Below are 17,719 nucleotides of genomic sequence, written 5' to 3'. Positions count from 1 at the left end.
GTGCGCGTGCGCGAGGGCCCGGGGCACGGCGTGGGTTGTGGGGGCCGGGCGGGCGCAGGAGGCCGGGCGGGGACCGAGCTGCCGCCGCCCGCCCTGCGGACCCGCGCGGGACGCGGAGGCCCGGATGTGGGCGCGCTCGCCGAGCCGCTGCCTTTGTGACGGTGCAGCCCCGCCGGCGACGCTCCCGGTGCTGCGCCTGCAGGTGCCGATCGCAGGTACACGCGAGAGGGCTGGATGTGGTTTCTTCCTAGCGGGAGGCGGCGCCGCCGTTTCCTCGTCTCCTCGCCGAGGCGGACGGTTTTCACCAACAAATGGTTTTTTTTCCCTGTGGTCTCCCGGCCTGAGTGACCCCCGCTGCCACTTGGATTAGCGCGCCTTCGCGTTGGTGGGACGGGACCCTGACGCCCGGACGCGCCGGGCGGTGGTGGGGCGTTTGAACCACATATTCTCAGCGATGCAAAATAAGATTTCGTCTGTTCCTGTTTCTTTTTTTTTTTTCCTTCCCAACTGGGGCTAGATGTTTAAAACTTTGCATATGGCCTTTCCAGCATCTGTTAAACGTGATCATGCTCTTTTTTGTTAGAATGGGAAATTTCTTTACAGTAAATGTCCTAACGTTCCTAAAAGACATCCAACGTGGTTATACTGGTTTTAAAAAACATATACTTCTGGATTCTATTCGTGGATATTGTAGAAGTTATATGCTGCAAACATTGATGAAGTAGGTCTACTTTTAAGAAGTTTGGTGGCAGAAAGGGCTGGATCGATTTCTATTTCTTGCTCCAGTCTAAAAATATTCATTAAAAAAACTTTTTACTTATTGAGACTTATTTTGGCAGTTATTTTCCTCAGAATTGCCTGTCTTATCAGTGTTTAAGATCCAGCAGGTTCGGCATCTCTAGCTCCTGGCTTCCTGATCTTCAGTTGTTGGGTTTTCTTTTTTAATCAAATAGATTAATTGAGGGTGTGTATGTGTTTAACCTAGTTTTACTTTTCAGAGATAGCTCATAATTATTATATTTTTATTTTCCCTTGACAGTTAAACGAATCAAATTTGTACATAAACTAACACCTGGTATGAATGTGAAAGATGAGGTTGACATCAAAATTACATAGATCCCACCCAAAGTATATGGAGAAGGTGAAGAATTTAAGTTCTATCTTTACTTCATATACAGAATATACTGTTAAAAAAAAAAAAAAGAAGCAAAAGGGAAGACAGGTTGTCATCCAAAGTGCTAGCTAAAAAATATTAGTCACCTTAGCGGTGTTGACTAAAGTTAACCTGGGACATAAATAGCACAACCCCTCCCTGCCCCTTTTTAAACTACCTCAACGCTGCAGTAATTTTCTTCGGTGACCTAACTAATCGCCTCTTCTCTTGTTTCATTAAAATTGTCCCTCTCTTACAAAGCCTCCTGGACAGTGGATGGCACACATTCCTGCCCTTCTTGAAAATTGTTCATTTGTTCTTTCATTCCCTCTCTCAACACATATTTCTTGAGCTCTTAGCATGTGCCAGTCACAGGGCCAGTATTTGAGATATATATCATAAGTTAAATTATGAAGTCTGCTTCTCAGTATTTTATATAAACATCTCGAACTTTTGTTTAGGAAAAGATATTAATAGTATTTACATAGATACAAGGTGTACCTTCTGGGAAAGAGGTGACACAGTATCTTATTAATTAACTACATCCCCAGCATGTACAAGAGATTTAGTTAATATCAATGAGTTTAGTAAAGGGACTGGAAAGAGCATATAAACAGATTGCTTAACTGTCCTCAGTAACAAATTTGCAAATACCTTTGTAAAAGAAAGTCTGTTCACAACAGGAAGAAGATACCTAGTAATATTAACTAGAAATGTATCTGAATAATAAGAGAAAACTTTAAAATAATCCTAGGAGTCATAAATAAGAATAAAGGATGAGTAGGAATGAGAACAGTTCTGTTCATGGCTTAAATGCACTTGCCAAGAAAATATTACTAGGATTGTTTTTTTAAAGAACCCCATGCAATTTTTTCTTTCTTTTATATCTCCATCTTCTTAAAAATGTTATGAAAGTGACTCATTCCTTTTCCTTTTAATTAGATGAGAAAATGTTTCTGTTAAAGGAAAAATACTCCTAGAAATGATGAGTTCCCTTGGTTTTCATCACATAATTCAAGCACTGAAGGCTTAGTAGCATATAATTTAAAAAAATTTTAGTTTTAAAAAATTTTTGTTTTAAGGAAAAAGGAGTTTCATTGTGTGATATCTCCGTTTTGCTTACAATAGACTTTCACCTGTACTTTTCCTTATAGCATGACTCAGATCAGCCAGGGTCTTAAATCTTCTGGCTCTGAAGCAAGGTCAGGACTGGTGTGTCACCGGCTGTATATGCATCTCTGGCTTAGAACCAACACCAGGAGCATAATTTTTGCCTCTTTCCACACAATACCTTTCTGCTGTCTCATCCTTACCTTTTCTGGTCAATATTTTATTTTGAAAAATTTTGAACATACAGCTAAACTGAAAGAAGTTTACAGTGAATACTTATAACCTCCCCTCCTAGACTCTACCATTAACATTTTACTATACTAATTTGAACATATATCTGTCTGTCCCTTTCTTCATCAGTCCCTCTTTTTTGGGATGCATTTCAAAGTAAATTGCAGCCATCAGTATGCTTTCCTGAAATACTTCTGAATGCATGTGCATTGTTAACCAGAATTTAATGTTTGTTTCGCTTTTGCTTTTGATGTGAAATTTACATAAAAAGAAATGCACAACCTGAGAGTGTCCATTTGTTGAGTTTTCACAGATGCACAATCTTTGCCTTTTGTATCTTTGAGTATGTCTTTGCTGTCTCTGCTGCTGGGTCCTTTTGCTGATGATCCCTTGTCCTTCACAGATGCCAAATACCAGTGAGCTTATTCAGAACCTTAAGAGATCTGTTCTCTTTTATTAAGAATTACATACTCCATATGCCCAAGCGAAACGCTATCCCCGAGAAGGTCTCGCCGGTCCATGGGCGCTGGTCCTCAAGCACTGGGTATTCCAGTCTCCATTGCCTGCCCTGAGGGCAGACATATGTACAAACCACAAGTTATCGCCTAGTGTTTGACAAATGCTGAGTGAACAAATACGAAGCACAAAGCACTGTGCTGGCCTCTTTCCAGGTTTTAGAGTGAGGTTATCCCAGTTCTCAAGTGGTTCTTCATCTTACAGGGAGGTGGACAAATGAGCCAAGTGTTGAAGTGCTAGGAGCGTGGGCAAAAGGCTCCAGGGATTTTCTCTGGGACGATGGGAAGGTTTTTGGAAAAGGTGGCATGTGAATGAGGCTTAGAGAACATGGGGCAAGTGCAGTAGGATTGAAGGTTGAAAGGTTGTCAGGGCCCAGAATGTGGATGGTTGTGATCAGAGCTGTGCATGGAACCTCTGTGCCTCAGATCGTAACTTCCATAGCCTTCTTGCTGGTGCTGGAAGCTTCTTTCAGGCCATCTCTGCCCTAGTGGTGGGCAGAATAGCAGCTCTCAAAAGACATCTGCCTCCTAACTGCCAGAAGCTGTGGCTACATCAGCTTATTGGCAACAGGAACCGTGTAGATGTGATTCAGCTGAGGACCTTGGAACGGGGAGCCTGCCCTGGGTTATGTGGGTAGGACAGGGGGACAGAGGGTGAGGGTCGGAGGACTTGTGACAGCGGAGGCAGCAGGGCACAGAGGGCAGTGACCTTGCTGCTGCGGGTTTCCTGCCTGCAAGCCTGGTCCCTCCCTCCCAGCTGTTGAGCCCACCCCTGCCCTGCTTCACGCCCACAGACACGCCCAGGTCCCCATTTGATCCTACCACCTCTTCTAGCTCCGCCCTTTCGTTGCTGTTCTCGCCTCCAAACTTTTCAGCCCTATTGTGGAATTTGTCTGCTGTTCCCGCTTTAGTGAACCCTCATCTAGCCAGTCAGGGCACTAGAATGCCTAATTCATCTGAACGCTGTTAATCCTCCCTTCCTTGAAATTCTCTCTTCTGGCTTCTGATATACATCTCTACAGCTCTTCTATAGATCTGTCTGTAGATCTTCTCATTCTCTGGTGGATCTTTCTCTGCTTCCTTTTTGGGATTCCTTTTCTCCTCTGTTTTCTTCCTAGATGCTAATTTATCCCACAATTTTTATTCCTTTTAGATCCCCATGATTTTTAAAAATTAATTAATTAATTAATTAATTTTTGGCTGCATTGGGTCTTTGTTGCTGCGTGCGGGCTTTCTCTAGTTGCGGCAAGCGGGGGCTGCTCTTCGTTGCGGTGCGCGGGCTTCTCATTGTGGTGGCTTCTCTTGTTGCGGAGCACAGGCTCTAGGCGCGCGGCCTTCAGTAGTTGTGGCACGCGGGCTTCAGTAGTTGTGGCTCGCGGGCTCTAGAGCACAGGCTCAGTAGTTGTGGTGCATGGGCTTAGTTGCTCCACGGGATGTGAGATCTTCCTGGACCAGGGCTCGAACCCATGTCCCCTGCATTGGCAGGCGGATTCTTAACAACTGCGCCACCAGGGAAGTCCCTATCCCACAATTTTCTGGTCCTACAGTTTATTCTACTCTCCATGGTATCTTTGGTTGATTTTATACACTGCCATGGTGTCATCTGATAATGCCATTACCCAGCTTTACCAGATATTCTGTCTCCTGGTGGGCTTTATAGGAATCATGTCCAAGGGATGTATAATCTCCCTTAGACCTCATCTGTCTCCTTCACCCGCATCAGAGTAGATGAATACATCACCCCCAAATCTGTGACTAAAGATCCACCCCCACTCCCCCTCAAGAAGTTGTCCTGTTTGAGAATATAGCTGTGCAGCTTGAGTAGATCCAGGTAGAAGAGAAATGTGGATGGCGGGTGATACAGCTGGATAACCCTCACATCTAAACGTGTCCTTCTCCCTCTTGCTTCTCTGGCTCATGCACCGTGTGCACAGCCAGTCCTACCCCCAGACATTATTGTCCATTCTGTCACCCAGATACCTGGGGTCACCTTGAACCCTTAACCTGTATTCCCATCCACATCTAATCAATTCCATTGCTGCCCTCCTTTGTGCTCCTGTCTTCTAGATCACAGTTTCCCTCCTGCCTGGTTTTGCAGGTGTTTCATCCCCCTCTAGTCCATCACACAACTACCTCAAAGGCAGACACATCTGTTGTCATTGCCCAGCTGACAGCATGTAGGCAAGAGTCTGTGTTTCTGAGGATGGCACTTTGGGCCTCTGTGACCTCGACCTGGCCTGTTTCTGCCTGCTCCCTGCCCTGCACCACATTCGACGGCCACACGTCGAGCTTCTCCCCCCACGTCACTGTCGAAGGCCCTGCCTTTGTTCATGGTTCCCCACCCTCGCTTATCTGCCTGAACTCAGATGCGCTCTGGACTCAGCCTTAGACCCCCAGCTCGTGCTCTGGACTCAGCCTTGAGACTCCCAGCTCGTGCTCTGGACTCAGCCTTGAGGCCCCCAGCTCGTGCTCTGGACTCAGCCTTGAGACTCCCAGCTCGTGCTCTGGACTCAGCCTTGAGACCCCCAGCTCGTGCTGGACTCAGCCTTGAGGCCCCCAGCTCGTGCTCTGGACTCAGCCTTGAGACCCCCAGCTCGTGCTCTGGACTCAGCCTTGAGACCCCCAGCTCATGCTGGACTCAGCCTTGAGACCCCCAGCTCGTGCTCTGGACTCAGCCTTGAGACCCCCAGCTCATGCTGGACTCAGCCTTGAGACCCCCAGCTCGTGCTCTGGACTCAGCCTTGAGACCCCCAGCTCATGCTGGACTCAGCCTTGAGACCCCCAGCTCATGCTGGACTCAGCCTTGAGACCCCCAGCTCGTGCTGGACTCAGCCTTGAGACCCCCAGCTTGTGCTCTGGACTCAGCCTTGAGACCCCCAGCTTGTGCTCTGGACTCAGCCTTGAGACCCCCAGCTCGTGCTGGACTCAGCCTTAGACCCCCAGCTCGTGCTGGACTCAGCCTTGAGACCCCCAGCTCGTGCTGGACTCAGCCTTGAGACCCCCAGCTCGTGCTGGACTCAGCCTTAGACCCCCAGCTCGTGCTGGACTCAGCCTTGAGACCCCCAGCTCGTGCTGGACTCAGCCTTGAGACCCCCAGCTCGTGCTGGACTCAGCCTTAGACCCCCAGCTCGTGCTGGACTCAGCCTTAGACCCCCAGCTCGTGCTGGACTCAGCCTTGAGACCCCCAGCTCGTGCTAGACTCAGCCTTGAGACCCCCAGCTCGTTCTAGACTCAGCCTTGAGACTCCCAGCTCGTGCTCTGGACTCAGCCTTGAGACTCCCAGCTCGTGCTCTGGACTCAGCCTTGAGACCCCCAGCTCATGCTGGACTCAGCCTTGAGACCCCCAGCTCGTGCTCTGGACTCAGCCTTGAGACCCCCAGCTCATGCTAGACTAAGCCTTGAGACTCCCAGCTTGTGCTCTGGACTCAGCCTTGAGACCCCCAGCTCGTGCTAGACTCAGCCTTGAGACCCCCAGCTCGTGCTGGCTGCCATCTGTGCTCCATGGGGGTCGGTTTCTTCAGCTCGACTTAGCTGCTGAGGGCAGGGATAAATGCTTCACTCACGTTTTATCCCCTGGGCCTGGGACACAGCCGGGATCATAGTAAAGTGTTCAGGAATGATTTAGAAAAATGACAGAAGATCACAATAGTTATCAGCTTACCTGCTGTTTCCCTAAATACAAATGAAAACTCATCCCGGTGTCCCTCCCTTGGCAATATCTGTTGTTACGTTAGAGAAGTCAGTTTTGGTCAGTTGCATAAGAAGATCCTTTGTAAATCTGGTGTCTGATGAAAGGATCTGATTACCCCCAAGAAATGGTAGAAACTGAGAATTAAATAGACTCCATGAGAGCGTGGATCAGTGGCTCTCAACCATGGTGCACGTCAGAACCACCTGGAGTGCTCCCTCCCCAGAAAATTAAATGAGACTCTCTTGGTGGGGAAGGGTGGCATGGGACCCAAGTATTAATAATTTATTAATATAGGGGGAAAGTCCAGTGTGCAGTCAGGGCTATAAACCGCCAGTTTAGATAAAGTTTTAAATAAATTATCTAGAAGTGGGCGTTAAGGGAAATTAGGGTGACATAAGACTATTTGCTTTAAATCATAAAACAGGAGAGTCACTGGAATGAACCTTAGATGTCCATGTAAACTGGAGGCTGTATATAGTTTTTTTTTTTCTTTTTAAATAAGATACTATTGAAAGTTTATCAGTGACTAGAAATTTCCTGCCTCTTTCCGTGACCTGATCTGTTACCAGGTGTCGTTTGATTAATGGTGTCTTATTATATTGACTTGTAATTGACTTCTTTGTGACTCCACACATTTTTCCAAATTCTGCCCTCTGGAACAACTCATAATAAATATTATCCCTGTGGACTTCCCTGGTGGTGCAGTGGTTAGGAATCTGCCTGCCAATGCAGGGAACATGGGTTTGATCCCTGGTCTGGGAATATCCCACATGCCGCAGAGCAACTAAGCCCATGCACCACAACTACTGAGCCTGAGCTCTAGAGCCCGTGAGCCACAACTACTGAGCCTGCAAGCCACAACTACTGAGCCTGTGCTCTAGAGCCCACGAGCCACAACTACTGAGCCCGTGTGCAACAACTACTGAAGCCCGTGCACCTAGAGCCCGTGCTCCACAACAAGAGAAGCCACCGCAATGAGAAGCCTGTGCACCGCAACGAAGAGTAGCCCCTGCTCGCCACAACTAGAGAAAGCCCACACACAGCAACGAAGACCCAACGTACCCAAAAAAATAAAACACAAAATGTTTAAAAATATATATATTATCCCTGTTCCACAGGATCTGTAAATGTGTGAAAACCATTCTCTTGCTTCACCCAAGTAATTTCTTATGCAGGCTGGACGTCCCTGGTTATTTCAGCCTTTACTCACCTGAGCTCAGTGAGGGAGGGGCCTGTCTGAACAGCTGCTGCTCTGGGCTCAGCCCCTGGAATAGTACTTGGCATGTGGTTCGTGAGCCCTTGGTAAACATCTGGAGCAAGAAGGTGTGAACAAGGAACACACGCGTTCATCCCACCTTTCCATCCTGCTGACTGGATTCTGACTCCTGGAAATGAGCCTGTGCTCCTCTGATGATACCCCACAGAGAACACGTGTCCGCTTCTGTGTCTTAACTCCCACAGCTGGTGTGTTCAGCTAAAGTTACTCAAGTTTCTGGGGAAGGGTTAAAAGCAGTAAGGACAGACCCGTGCCTGGCATCAGTGACCTCACTCCAAGCAGACATGACCTTGGGCAGGTAGCTGTGCTCTCTGGCTGTACTTTTGTTCAGTTCATGTTGCTTCCTGTCCTAGGGACTGTGGGAGCACAGAGGCGAAAGAACACTAAACCTTCCTGGAGAAATTAGGGAATGACATAGGAAAGGGTGATGTTTGATCTTGCAGGATGGGTAGGATTTTACCAAGCGGCACGAAAGGGCAGAGGCTTCCTGGCCTAGGACTAGGGCGTGTGAAGAGGTTGGGTAGTTCAGGTGGTGCAGCATGGATGTGGGGGGGTGGGTGGTAGTTTGATGAGACATTTAGGGCTAGTGAGGGAGAAAAGGGCCCGCCACAAAGAACCCTAAATCCTTGCTGAGGACTTGGTCCATTTTCCTGTGAGTACTGGGAGATCAGCAGAGAATTCTAATCAAGAAGCGCAACTTACGTGTTTTACAGAGATGATGCTGATGTGGACACTCATCGGAGTGAGAAAGACCAGAGGCGGGGAAGCCAAGCCTGAGCCAAGGCCGTGGGATCTGGAGGGGTGGGCTAGAGAAACGTCTAGGAGGGGATTTACAGGTTGTAGTAACTGATTGGATGTTAAGAGGACAGAGTCCAGAAAGATACTTGCGTTACTTGTCCCTAGATGTCGTGTATGTTTTTAATTAACAAGCAGATAATCCTTACCGTGTGTCAGGCACTGTTTTCTGTGTTTTACAAATATGGACTCATTTAATTCTCGTAATAACCCTATGGTAGGCACTATTTAGTCCCCACTGTACAGATGAAGAGACCGAGATACTGAAAGGTTAAGAAGCCACCTGTGAGCAGTGGAGTGGGGTCTGAACCCAGGCTGTCTGGCTGCAGAAGCCATGCTGTTAACCACAGTTGGGAATATGCACTTGAGGTTGGGGAAGACATAGGGGCAGAGGACAGAGTGATCTGTTCATTCTAGCCCAACACTGAGACTGTCGTGAGCCAACAATGGGATGGACCATGGGGTAAAACAAGTAGGTGTGCTCCATGCCTTGGAAGTGCCCAGGGGGCCATTGATATGGCGGAGACTGAGAAAGACGGAGAAGCAACAAAGGGTGACCTACATTTAAGCTAATCATAATTTTTAATTTTTATTAGTATTTTTAATTTTTAAAAATGGATGTATAGTTGATTTACAATGTTGTGTTAATTACTGCTGTACAGGGAATTCCCTGCTGGTCCAGTGGTTAGGACTCTGTGCTTTCATTGCTGAGGATGTGGGTTCAATTCCTGGTCGGGGAACTAAGATCCTGTAAGCCGTGCGATGTGGCTAAAAGAAAAAAAAAAAAGTTACTGCTGTACAGCAAAGTGATTCAGTTATATGTGTGTGTGTGTGTGTGTGTGTGTGTGTGTGTGTGTGTGTGTACATTCTCTTTTTTCATATTCTTTTCCTTTATGGTTTATCATAGGCTATTGAGTATAATTCCCTGTGCTATACAGTAGGACCTTGTTGTCTGTCCATTCTATATATAATAGTTTGCATCTGCTAACCCCAAACTCCCAATCCTCCCCTCCCCCTCGGCCACTACAAGTCTGTTTTCTATGTCTGTGGGTCTTTTTCTGTTTCATAGATAAGTTCATTTGTGTCATATTTTAGATTCCACACATAAGTAATATCGTATGGTATTTGTCTTTCTTTTTCTGACTTACTTAGTATGGTAGTCTCTAGTTGCATCTAATCATAATTTTTTAAGTCATTAGAGAAGACTAAGAAGTACCAAGATATATAGAGGAAAACTAGGTGAGGGGCTAGCAAAGTCAATAAAGAGGTTCAAGAACAATTGAGAGGCCAGCAGTGCCTCTATAACAGGTGTCATTGGTGAAAACCAGTTTAGCACTGGTGAGGGGTCAGAAACCCTAGTGCTTTTGTTCATGTACAATAAGTATGGGTAGAATTGAAATGGAAATCCTTAAGATCTCCAGAAGACAAAGGGGGCAAACAATGTAAAAGGAAGCAAATACAAAAGAGCCATAAACATAAACATATGGAAAATATTCAAATCTAGTATTCAAAGGGTGGAAATTAAAGATACAATCTAAATTTAAAACAAGTTAAAAGTGCAGTGTTTATAGACTTCTACTTCTGTCCAAGATGGAGTAACAGGGAGGGGATTTACCTATCCTCTTGCCCAAACAAACAGCAACAACAACAAAAAGACAAAATACATGAAACAATCGTTTAAAGACATTCGATATCAGACCACAAAGGACAGTTATCCCTGAGAGATGGAAAACCAAGCAGATTAGCCCTCTGACTGCCCTGGTTTATTGCCTTGAGAGGGTTTCCAGGTTACAGCAGAGGAAGGGGAAGCTGAGAGCGGCTGAGCAGACCCTGAGTCCAGAATGCAGAGCTGAGGCTGCGAAGGGCAGGGCAGCAGCCTTCACAGAGTGCAGAGGGTGCCCCTGAGTGATCACACAAAGCACACAAGGGGGAGGAAGCTGCAGGGAACAGCATGTGGTGTTCACATGGGGGTTGTGGCCATTACTGCTGGCCAGGCTGGAAAGCTCTTCTGATTCCTGGAGCACTGGGAGTGGAGCTATATGAAGCACTGAAAGGAAAAATACCTGTCTGCTTAGGATTCTATATTTGGCAAAAGTATATTTCAACAACAAAGGCAAGACAACCTCCAGAATGGGAGAAAATATTTGGAAGTTATATTATCTGATAAGGGTTTACTATCCAGAATAGATAAAAAACTACAATTCAACAACTAAAAGACAAATGACCCAATTTAAAAATAGGTAAAGGACTTGAACATACATTTCTCCAAAGAAGATATACAAATGGCCAGTAAGCACACGAAAATAATGCAAATCAAAAGCACAGTGAGATACCACTTCACCCCTACTAAGATGGCTATATAATTTAAAAGATGGCACAACACGTGTTGGCAAGCATGTGGGGAAGTTGGAACCCTTGTACATTACTTGTGTGAAAGTAAAATGGTGCAGCCACTATGGAAAACAGTTTGGTGGGTCCGCAAAAAGCTAAACGTAAAATTACCGGATGAGCCAGCAATTCCACTCCTAGGTATACCCGTCAGCAGATGAGTGGATAAACAAAATGTGGTGGGTCCATACAATGGAGTATTATTCAGCCATTAGAGTGAACTACTGATACGGGCTACAACATGCATGAACCTTGAAAGCATGATGCTGAGTGAAATAAGCCTGACATGAAAGGGCAAATATCGTATGATTCCCTTTTCACCTATAAGGGAAAAGAATCTGAAAAAGAATATATATATATATATATATGTAAAACTGAGTCACTTTGCTGTACACCTGGAACTACCACAACATTGTAAATCAGCTATACTTCAGTAATAAAAAGGATTTTTAAAAAATAAGAGGATTTGATGTATTAGAACCATTCAGTTCCAAATGAAATTTAGCATGGAACTGTAGAGATAGCAGGGTGCGGGAGAGGCAGTCTTCGGAGCTCTTTTCTTCCTACTCCTGGGGATTTCGGGCACTATAGGTGTATTTCTGGAACAGTCAGATGTCGTCTGGATGTGTGGATGTATAGGTACAGCAGTTGGTCTGAGGGAATCTAGGCTCGCGATTAATGAGCCCCAGGTCACAGCACCTTTCCTCAAGTTTCTGCCTTTTCCGCAGCTTCACCTGCTCGGGATCTCCTGTTACTCAGGAAGCGTCAGGAACGAGGAGGGCATGGAGGCCGAGTTGCTAACTGTCCGGTCTCACGTAAGTTGGGCTGCCTTCATTCTTCTTTGTTTTCCGGCTGAGAATCCCTTTTTAGTTAAGGGTTCTTAAGGGGTCCATATCTCAGACACTTCCTCCAATAGACTAGCACTGTTTATTTGCTTTATTTATAGCTGTAGTTTTATTTCCTTTCATATCAAAGAAACACAACTGGAACAGAAATGTGTGAAATATTGAGGACTCTGATGAGATGCTCTTTCGTCCACAGTGAGGAATGACTGAGCACACAGCAAGCTTTCTCCCTTCAAGATGATGACAGAACTGGGATGTTGGTGCCTTTCTGAGGGATTCCCTGGTCCCTGGTGGTCTTGGGTGTGGGTCTGGTGTGTTAATTCCTCCCTGGGGACTGCCTGTGGAGGAGCTTGGGGACAAGTTAGGTAATTATCCAGGAGTAACTGCAACCAAGACAGGAAGAGCCCCGGGGGAGGGTGGGTCTTCTGGGGACAGAGAGATGGGTGGGGGACCCTCCTTCAGACTCACTGAGCTTCGCTCCTAGATGATCCCTCATACTTTACTTCTACGTGTATTCAAAACCCCACCAGAAAGCATAGTCTTTGCTTTTGGCTGTCCTACATATTTTTTTTTTTTATTTTTTTTATTTATTTATTTATTTATTTTTTGTCCTACATATTTTGAAGGATTTAAGAGAAGAAAAGTAGTCTATTGTATTTACCCAGATATTTACTCTTTTTCTTTCTCATTCATCATTCCTGAGATTTAAAGTTTCTCTCTTGTATCATTTCCCTTCTGCCTGAAGAATTACCTTTAGCATTCTTTTTGGAGCAGGTCTGCTGGTAACAAATCCTGTTTCTTTAACTTTTTTGAGAATGTATTTTTCATCATTCCTGAAAGATATTTTCACCTAATAATTGAAATTCTAGCATGACAGTTCTTTTCTTTCAGCATTAAAAAATCCCCATTATTCCACTGTCGTTTTACCTTCACAGTCTTTGATGAGAAATGCTCAGTTATTCAAATGGGTTTTTTTCTGTGTGTCATCTATAGATCCTTTTGATGTATCTAATAAAGGCCTTGCTTCTGTATCTATTGTTTTGTTACTATTAAAATATAATCTCTTTTCCATTTTTTAAATGCCTACCAATATTTAGGAAAAATGTTTTGGAAATTTATTTTAGGTCATAAAACATGACTAGGTTGGTCTCTTAAGTGTAAAGTTGCACTTGAGCTCAAGACTGTTTTTCCCTTCTTCTCCTGACTTGTATTAGGTTCTAATTATTTCACATAAGTGTAGATTAACTGATTCTCCTTGCTTTAGCCGTTTACAACATACTTGATTTAAATGAAAGTGTTTCTGACAGTTTATAAACTGAAAGCATAACATGGAACTGGTTTCTAGACAGTACGTACTTAATACCATTCCTTTTAGGGCTTGTCCAGAATTCAACGTAAATACTACTCACTCCTAAAATGAATTCTGTTCTATCCTGTTTCCCTACCCAAGTGCTATCTGCCTAATCTCTCTTTCTGTCAATATTCGGGAAAGGGAGAGCAGAGATATACATCAGGCTCAAATTTGCTTTGTGTTGTAGACACTGGTGACCTTCAAGGACATACTTGTGAACTTCACGAGGGAGGAGTGGAAGCTGCTGGACCCTGCTCAGCAGCTCATGTACAAAGATGTGATGTTGGAGAACTACAGAAACCTGATGTCCTTGGGTGAGATGGACCTCTGTTTGGGGGGTTTGGGTTCCTCATTGATCAAAAGGTATGGAGAGCCTGAAGCATACACTGGAGTGTGAGCTTGGGGCCAGGGACCTAATTTCTTTGGGGCATGGAACAGGGTTTTCGTGCTCCTTCTGCTTTTATGAAAAAAAAAATTGGTTTGTTGAATTTTAAGAAATGTGTATTTTGCTGCCTCTGTAGCCCTACCTTGTCTACTCTTCAGAGCCTCCCAGGACTATTGAAGGGGCCGGGGGTTGGGGCTGAACTGGGATGCTTCTTTGTGTCCAGCCCAGAGCGCCCAACCCTCGCCCAGTTCTTTATCTTTCACTGGGAACAGGGCATCAGCTTCCCAAGCCAGAGGTGATCCTGCAGTTGGAGAAGGGGGAGGAGCCGTGGCTGGTGGAGAGAGGGATTCACCAAGAGACCCATCCAGGTGAGGACCAGACCGCCCGTTCCGGGCAGGAGTCCCTGGCGAGAGTGGTCACTAGTTCTCCGCATTTCGAAGGTGAGGACTGGGTTTATTTAGCTTCGGTTTCCCCATTGCTAGTCTGCTTTCTACAGTCTTGTCACACTTCCATTTGCATTCATGAAAATTATCTTTCTGTTTCAGTGCTTGGTTCCAGCCCTGTTCATATTGCTTTCCTGATAATTACTACTAACTCAAGCATCTGCGTTCTCTTATCTTTCATAGAATTATTCTGTTATCTTTGCCTGTCTTTTCCCTGTCCTGTGTCCCTTCCCACAGCCTTTGATCTGCTGCTCTGTGTAAGCTCTGCCATGGGACCCCATCGCCTGCCCCTGCTCTGAGTTTGTTTTTTGCCGGTTAGCAAATTGCAGCAGAGGCCTCACCAATCCCTGTTGACTTAACCCTCCTTCCTTTCCAGAATTGCTGCTCTCAAAAACACATGTTTTCTCATTATAATCTAGCTCTTTATTTAATTTTTTTTCATTTTAATCTTAATATCTGTAAAATGCAGACCACTGTGTGCATTCCTAGCATCAGTCCTTTCCCCAGCTTCCCTGTGTAGAGAAGATCATCCTTCTGGGTTAAGAAACGAAGGCAGTGCTTCATCTTCCTCCTGCTCTGTTCTCTCTGAGCAATGCTCTCTCTGACCCCTGTCTCTAAGCTCAGTGCTCTGATGTCTTTCTCCTTAGCCCAGCCATCTGGGGGGTTGCTGTCTGGATCTTGCTGCCGATGGCCGACTCCATGTGCTAGTGACCCACGTGGGCTCCTGGGGACACATGGCCTCCCAGGCCCAGTGCAGTCTAGGCACCTCGTAATCCTTTGGCACTCACGTCCACTCATGTCAGGCATTTCCCTGCACCTCAGGCTGTGAGTGTGATGTGAATGAAGTCGCCAGTGTCTCAGTCGTCCTCTGTGTTTCGCCTCCAGTCCTTTTTTGTGAAACCTTTTGGCTTATTAAGTACAGGTTCCTTCTTTTTCTGAGCTTCCACTTTGTTTCTACTTTTAAATGTCATAAATTTTGTTTTTGACTTTTTTTACATTGGGCCTCGTAGGTGACTGTAGCCAGTACCTGTCTCAGGGCAGGTCCCTCAGACACTGGGAAGTACTTGATCAGTCAGCTGCTTTGGGGCCATGGCAGGAAAGACTGTTCTCTGTTTCCTTTCATTTCCCTATTTCTTCCTGTCCTTATTTTTTCCATTCATGTGTTCAGTTTTGCAGGCTTTCCTGGATGTCTGTTGACAAGTATCCAAAAATAACTGACTATAACCAGCAGTTTACATTTTTAATGGGAAATTTGTTGTCAAAAGAAATACTGAAATTCCATGTATGTGCTTAAACGACTGGAATTTAAGGGAATCTACAAGCTATGGGAACTTCATTATCAAAATGAAAAGTATAACGGGTGATGGCCTTAAAAACTCAGATGATGAATTGATTAATGGATGCTGCAGATTTTGAAGATAACGGACCTGAGTTATCTTCCACGTTACAGAACACATGGAAGATTTTTAGGACTTTAACGCATCCGTGTTTTCTGTCGCTTTCTCCAGACTTGTCTTTCCATACCCAGCCCTACCCCTCATCACACATGTTCATTCTAGAATTTTCCAGTTGGCATTAGTAGTTTGAAAAACTTCTCCATGGGATTCTGATGCACTGGGTGGAGGAGAGGGAAAAGATGGTATACGTCCTGTCAAAACTCATCAAGGTAGAGGTGTGTGTATATGTAATGGAGTATTATTTATCCTTAAAAAGGAAGGAAATACTGCAGTTTGCTACAACGTAGATGAACTTTGAGGACATTATGCTGGGTGAAATAAGCCAGTCTCAGAAGGAGAAATAGTGTATGATTCCACGTATGTAAGGTACTTGAAGTAGCCAAAATTATAAAGACACAAAGTATAATGGTGATTGCTGGGAGCTGGGTTGAGGGGAGATTGGGTCCTTATTGTTTAATAGGTATGGAGTTTCAGTTTTACAAGATGAAAATGGATGGTGGTGATGGCTGTACAACAATGTGAATATACTTAATACTTGAACTGTGCACTTAAAAATGGTTAAGATGGTGCATTTTATGTTATATGTATTGTTTTAATCACAATTTTTTAAAAAAGAAATCAGGATGGGGAAGAAACTAGCAACTAACAGAGCTGGGAATGAAAATGAGGACTGGGAAAGGTGTTTGGGTTGTACAAAGGAGGCAGTTAGGAGCCTGGCACAGGGATTGTTTACCAGGGATTGTTTCCTGTGGCAGCCAAAACAGAGTTCCACAAACTGGGTGGCTTAAATCAACACATTTATTGTCTCACAGTTCTAGAGGTCAGAAGTCTCTAGAACTGTGTGGGCAGGCCGTGTGCCCTCTGGGGCTCCAGAGGAGGGTCCTTCCTGCCTCTTCCAGCTCTGGTGCCCCAGGTGCCCCTTGGCTTGTAGACACATCACCTCACCCAGCCTCCATCTTCACATGGCCGCCTCCCCTGTGTGTCTGCCTCTGTATCTTCTCTCCTCTTCTTGTAAGGACACCAGTCAGACTGGATTAGGGCCCTCCTACACCAGTACTACTGCATCTTAACTAATTACATCTGCAATGATCCTATTTCCAAATAAGGTCATAACCTGTGATATTGGGGGTTAAGACTTCAGCATATCTTCTTTGGGGAACACAATTCACCCCATACACCAAGTAAGAGTAGAGTATTGCCCCACTTATGTAGGAAGAGGTGGTATTGGGTAAATAGTGGATTTTTTTCTAGATTTCAGAACCAAACATTTTAGCTGAAAGGCATTGAGAAACAAACGCAGGCTTTGAACCAGGGAAAATAATTTGCAGTAATATGCATGCATATAAACAGAAGGGCGAAAAGTCCAGGAGAATGTGAGTTAAGGTTCAGGTTCTGAGTTAGTGTCCTGTGTTAGTCCTGTCAGTTTTAATTAAGTCTTGGTGTCTCAGAACAAAGGAATCAAAGTAGAAGACGGGGATGATGATAACAGTGAGCATATCGGTTATGAGCTCCCACCTTATACGATACTTAGGATAACCTTATAGGTCCTTAGATGACAGAGAAGCAATATGATTTTTGAAAAGTTTAGCAACTTGTCTAAATTCACCACTAGTAGTAGCAAAGCGTAGGTTAGAACCTGTATCTGGGTCCCTTCTGTGCAGTCGCCCTGCCAGCCGACCCCATGACCTTTCTGAGAGGTTTGCTCTGTCAGTCACATGTAATCATTCTGTACTGCTTTGGTGACATAGATAGAAGCCATTTCCTGCCACATGGCTGCTTTCATGGTTTAGGAATGTGAAGAATTCATGTGGGGGAAGGGCCTGGCAGCAAGGAGGCATGTCAGGTTCTTGTATCATTAATAGTTGGGTTACATCGTGGCAGTGCAGCGCTTTCTGGGTTTCCTTAATTGCCACCCCAGCACTGAACATCCTGATCCCATGTGTCGTAGCCAGTCCTGTGGCTTCTCTTACCCTCTTTGCTCCTTTTATGTGCATATTATAGCCCGGCCCATTTCCTGTTAATGGGCCTTCCTTCCCTTTCTCACTCTCTGTCAAGCTTACAAAACCATATTTAAAAGCA

The 17,719-nt window shown here is 45.1% G+C and overlaps 1 protein-coding gene across 12 annotated transcripts in view; it reads left to right on the top strand.

The window, feature by feature from the left end:
* ZNF10 (zinc finger protein 10) overlaps window positions 1-17,719 on the top strand; it is a 66,805-nt gene that overhangs the window by 44,837 nt on the left and 4,249 nt on the right. For 4 of the 12 annotated variants that reach the window (XM_036874432.1, XM_036874433.1, XM_036874435.1 and 1 more), the window contains 3 exons: window positions 11,888-11,974; window positions 13,543-13,669; window positions 14,013-14,180. In XM_036874432.1, coding sequence (XP_036730327.1) covers window positions 11,888-11,974; window positions 13,543-13,669; window positions 14,013-14,180 — 382 coding nt within the window. The other 8 variants (XM_036874439.1, XM_036874440.1, XM_036874434.1 and 5 more) reach the window with 8 other exon arrangements.

This window comes from Balaenoptera musculus, chromosome 14 (genome assembly GCF_009873245.2).
Source record: "Balaenoptera musculus isolate JJ_BM4_2016_0621 chromosome 14, mBalMus1.pri.v3, whole genome shotgun sequence".
Taxonomy (NCBI): Eukaryota; Metazoa; Chordata; class Mammalia; order Artiodactyla; family Balaenopteridae; genus Balaenoptera; species Balaenoptera musculus.
Note: the sequence above shows the minus strand (reverse complement) of the source record. Positions and strands in the feature narration are given on the sequence as shown.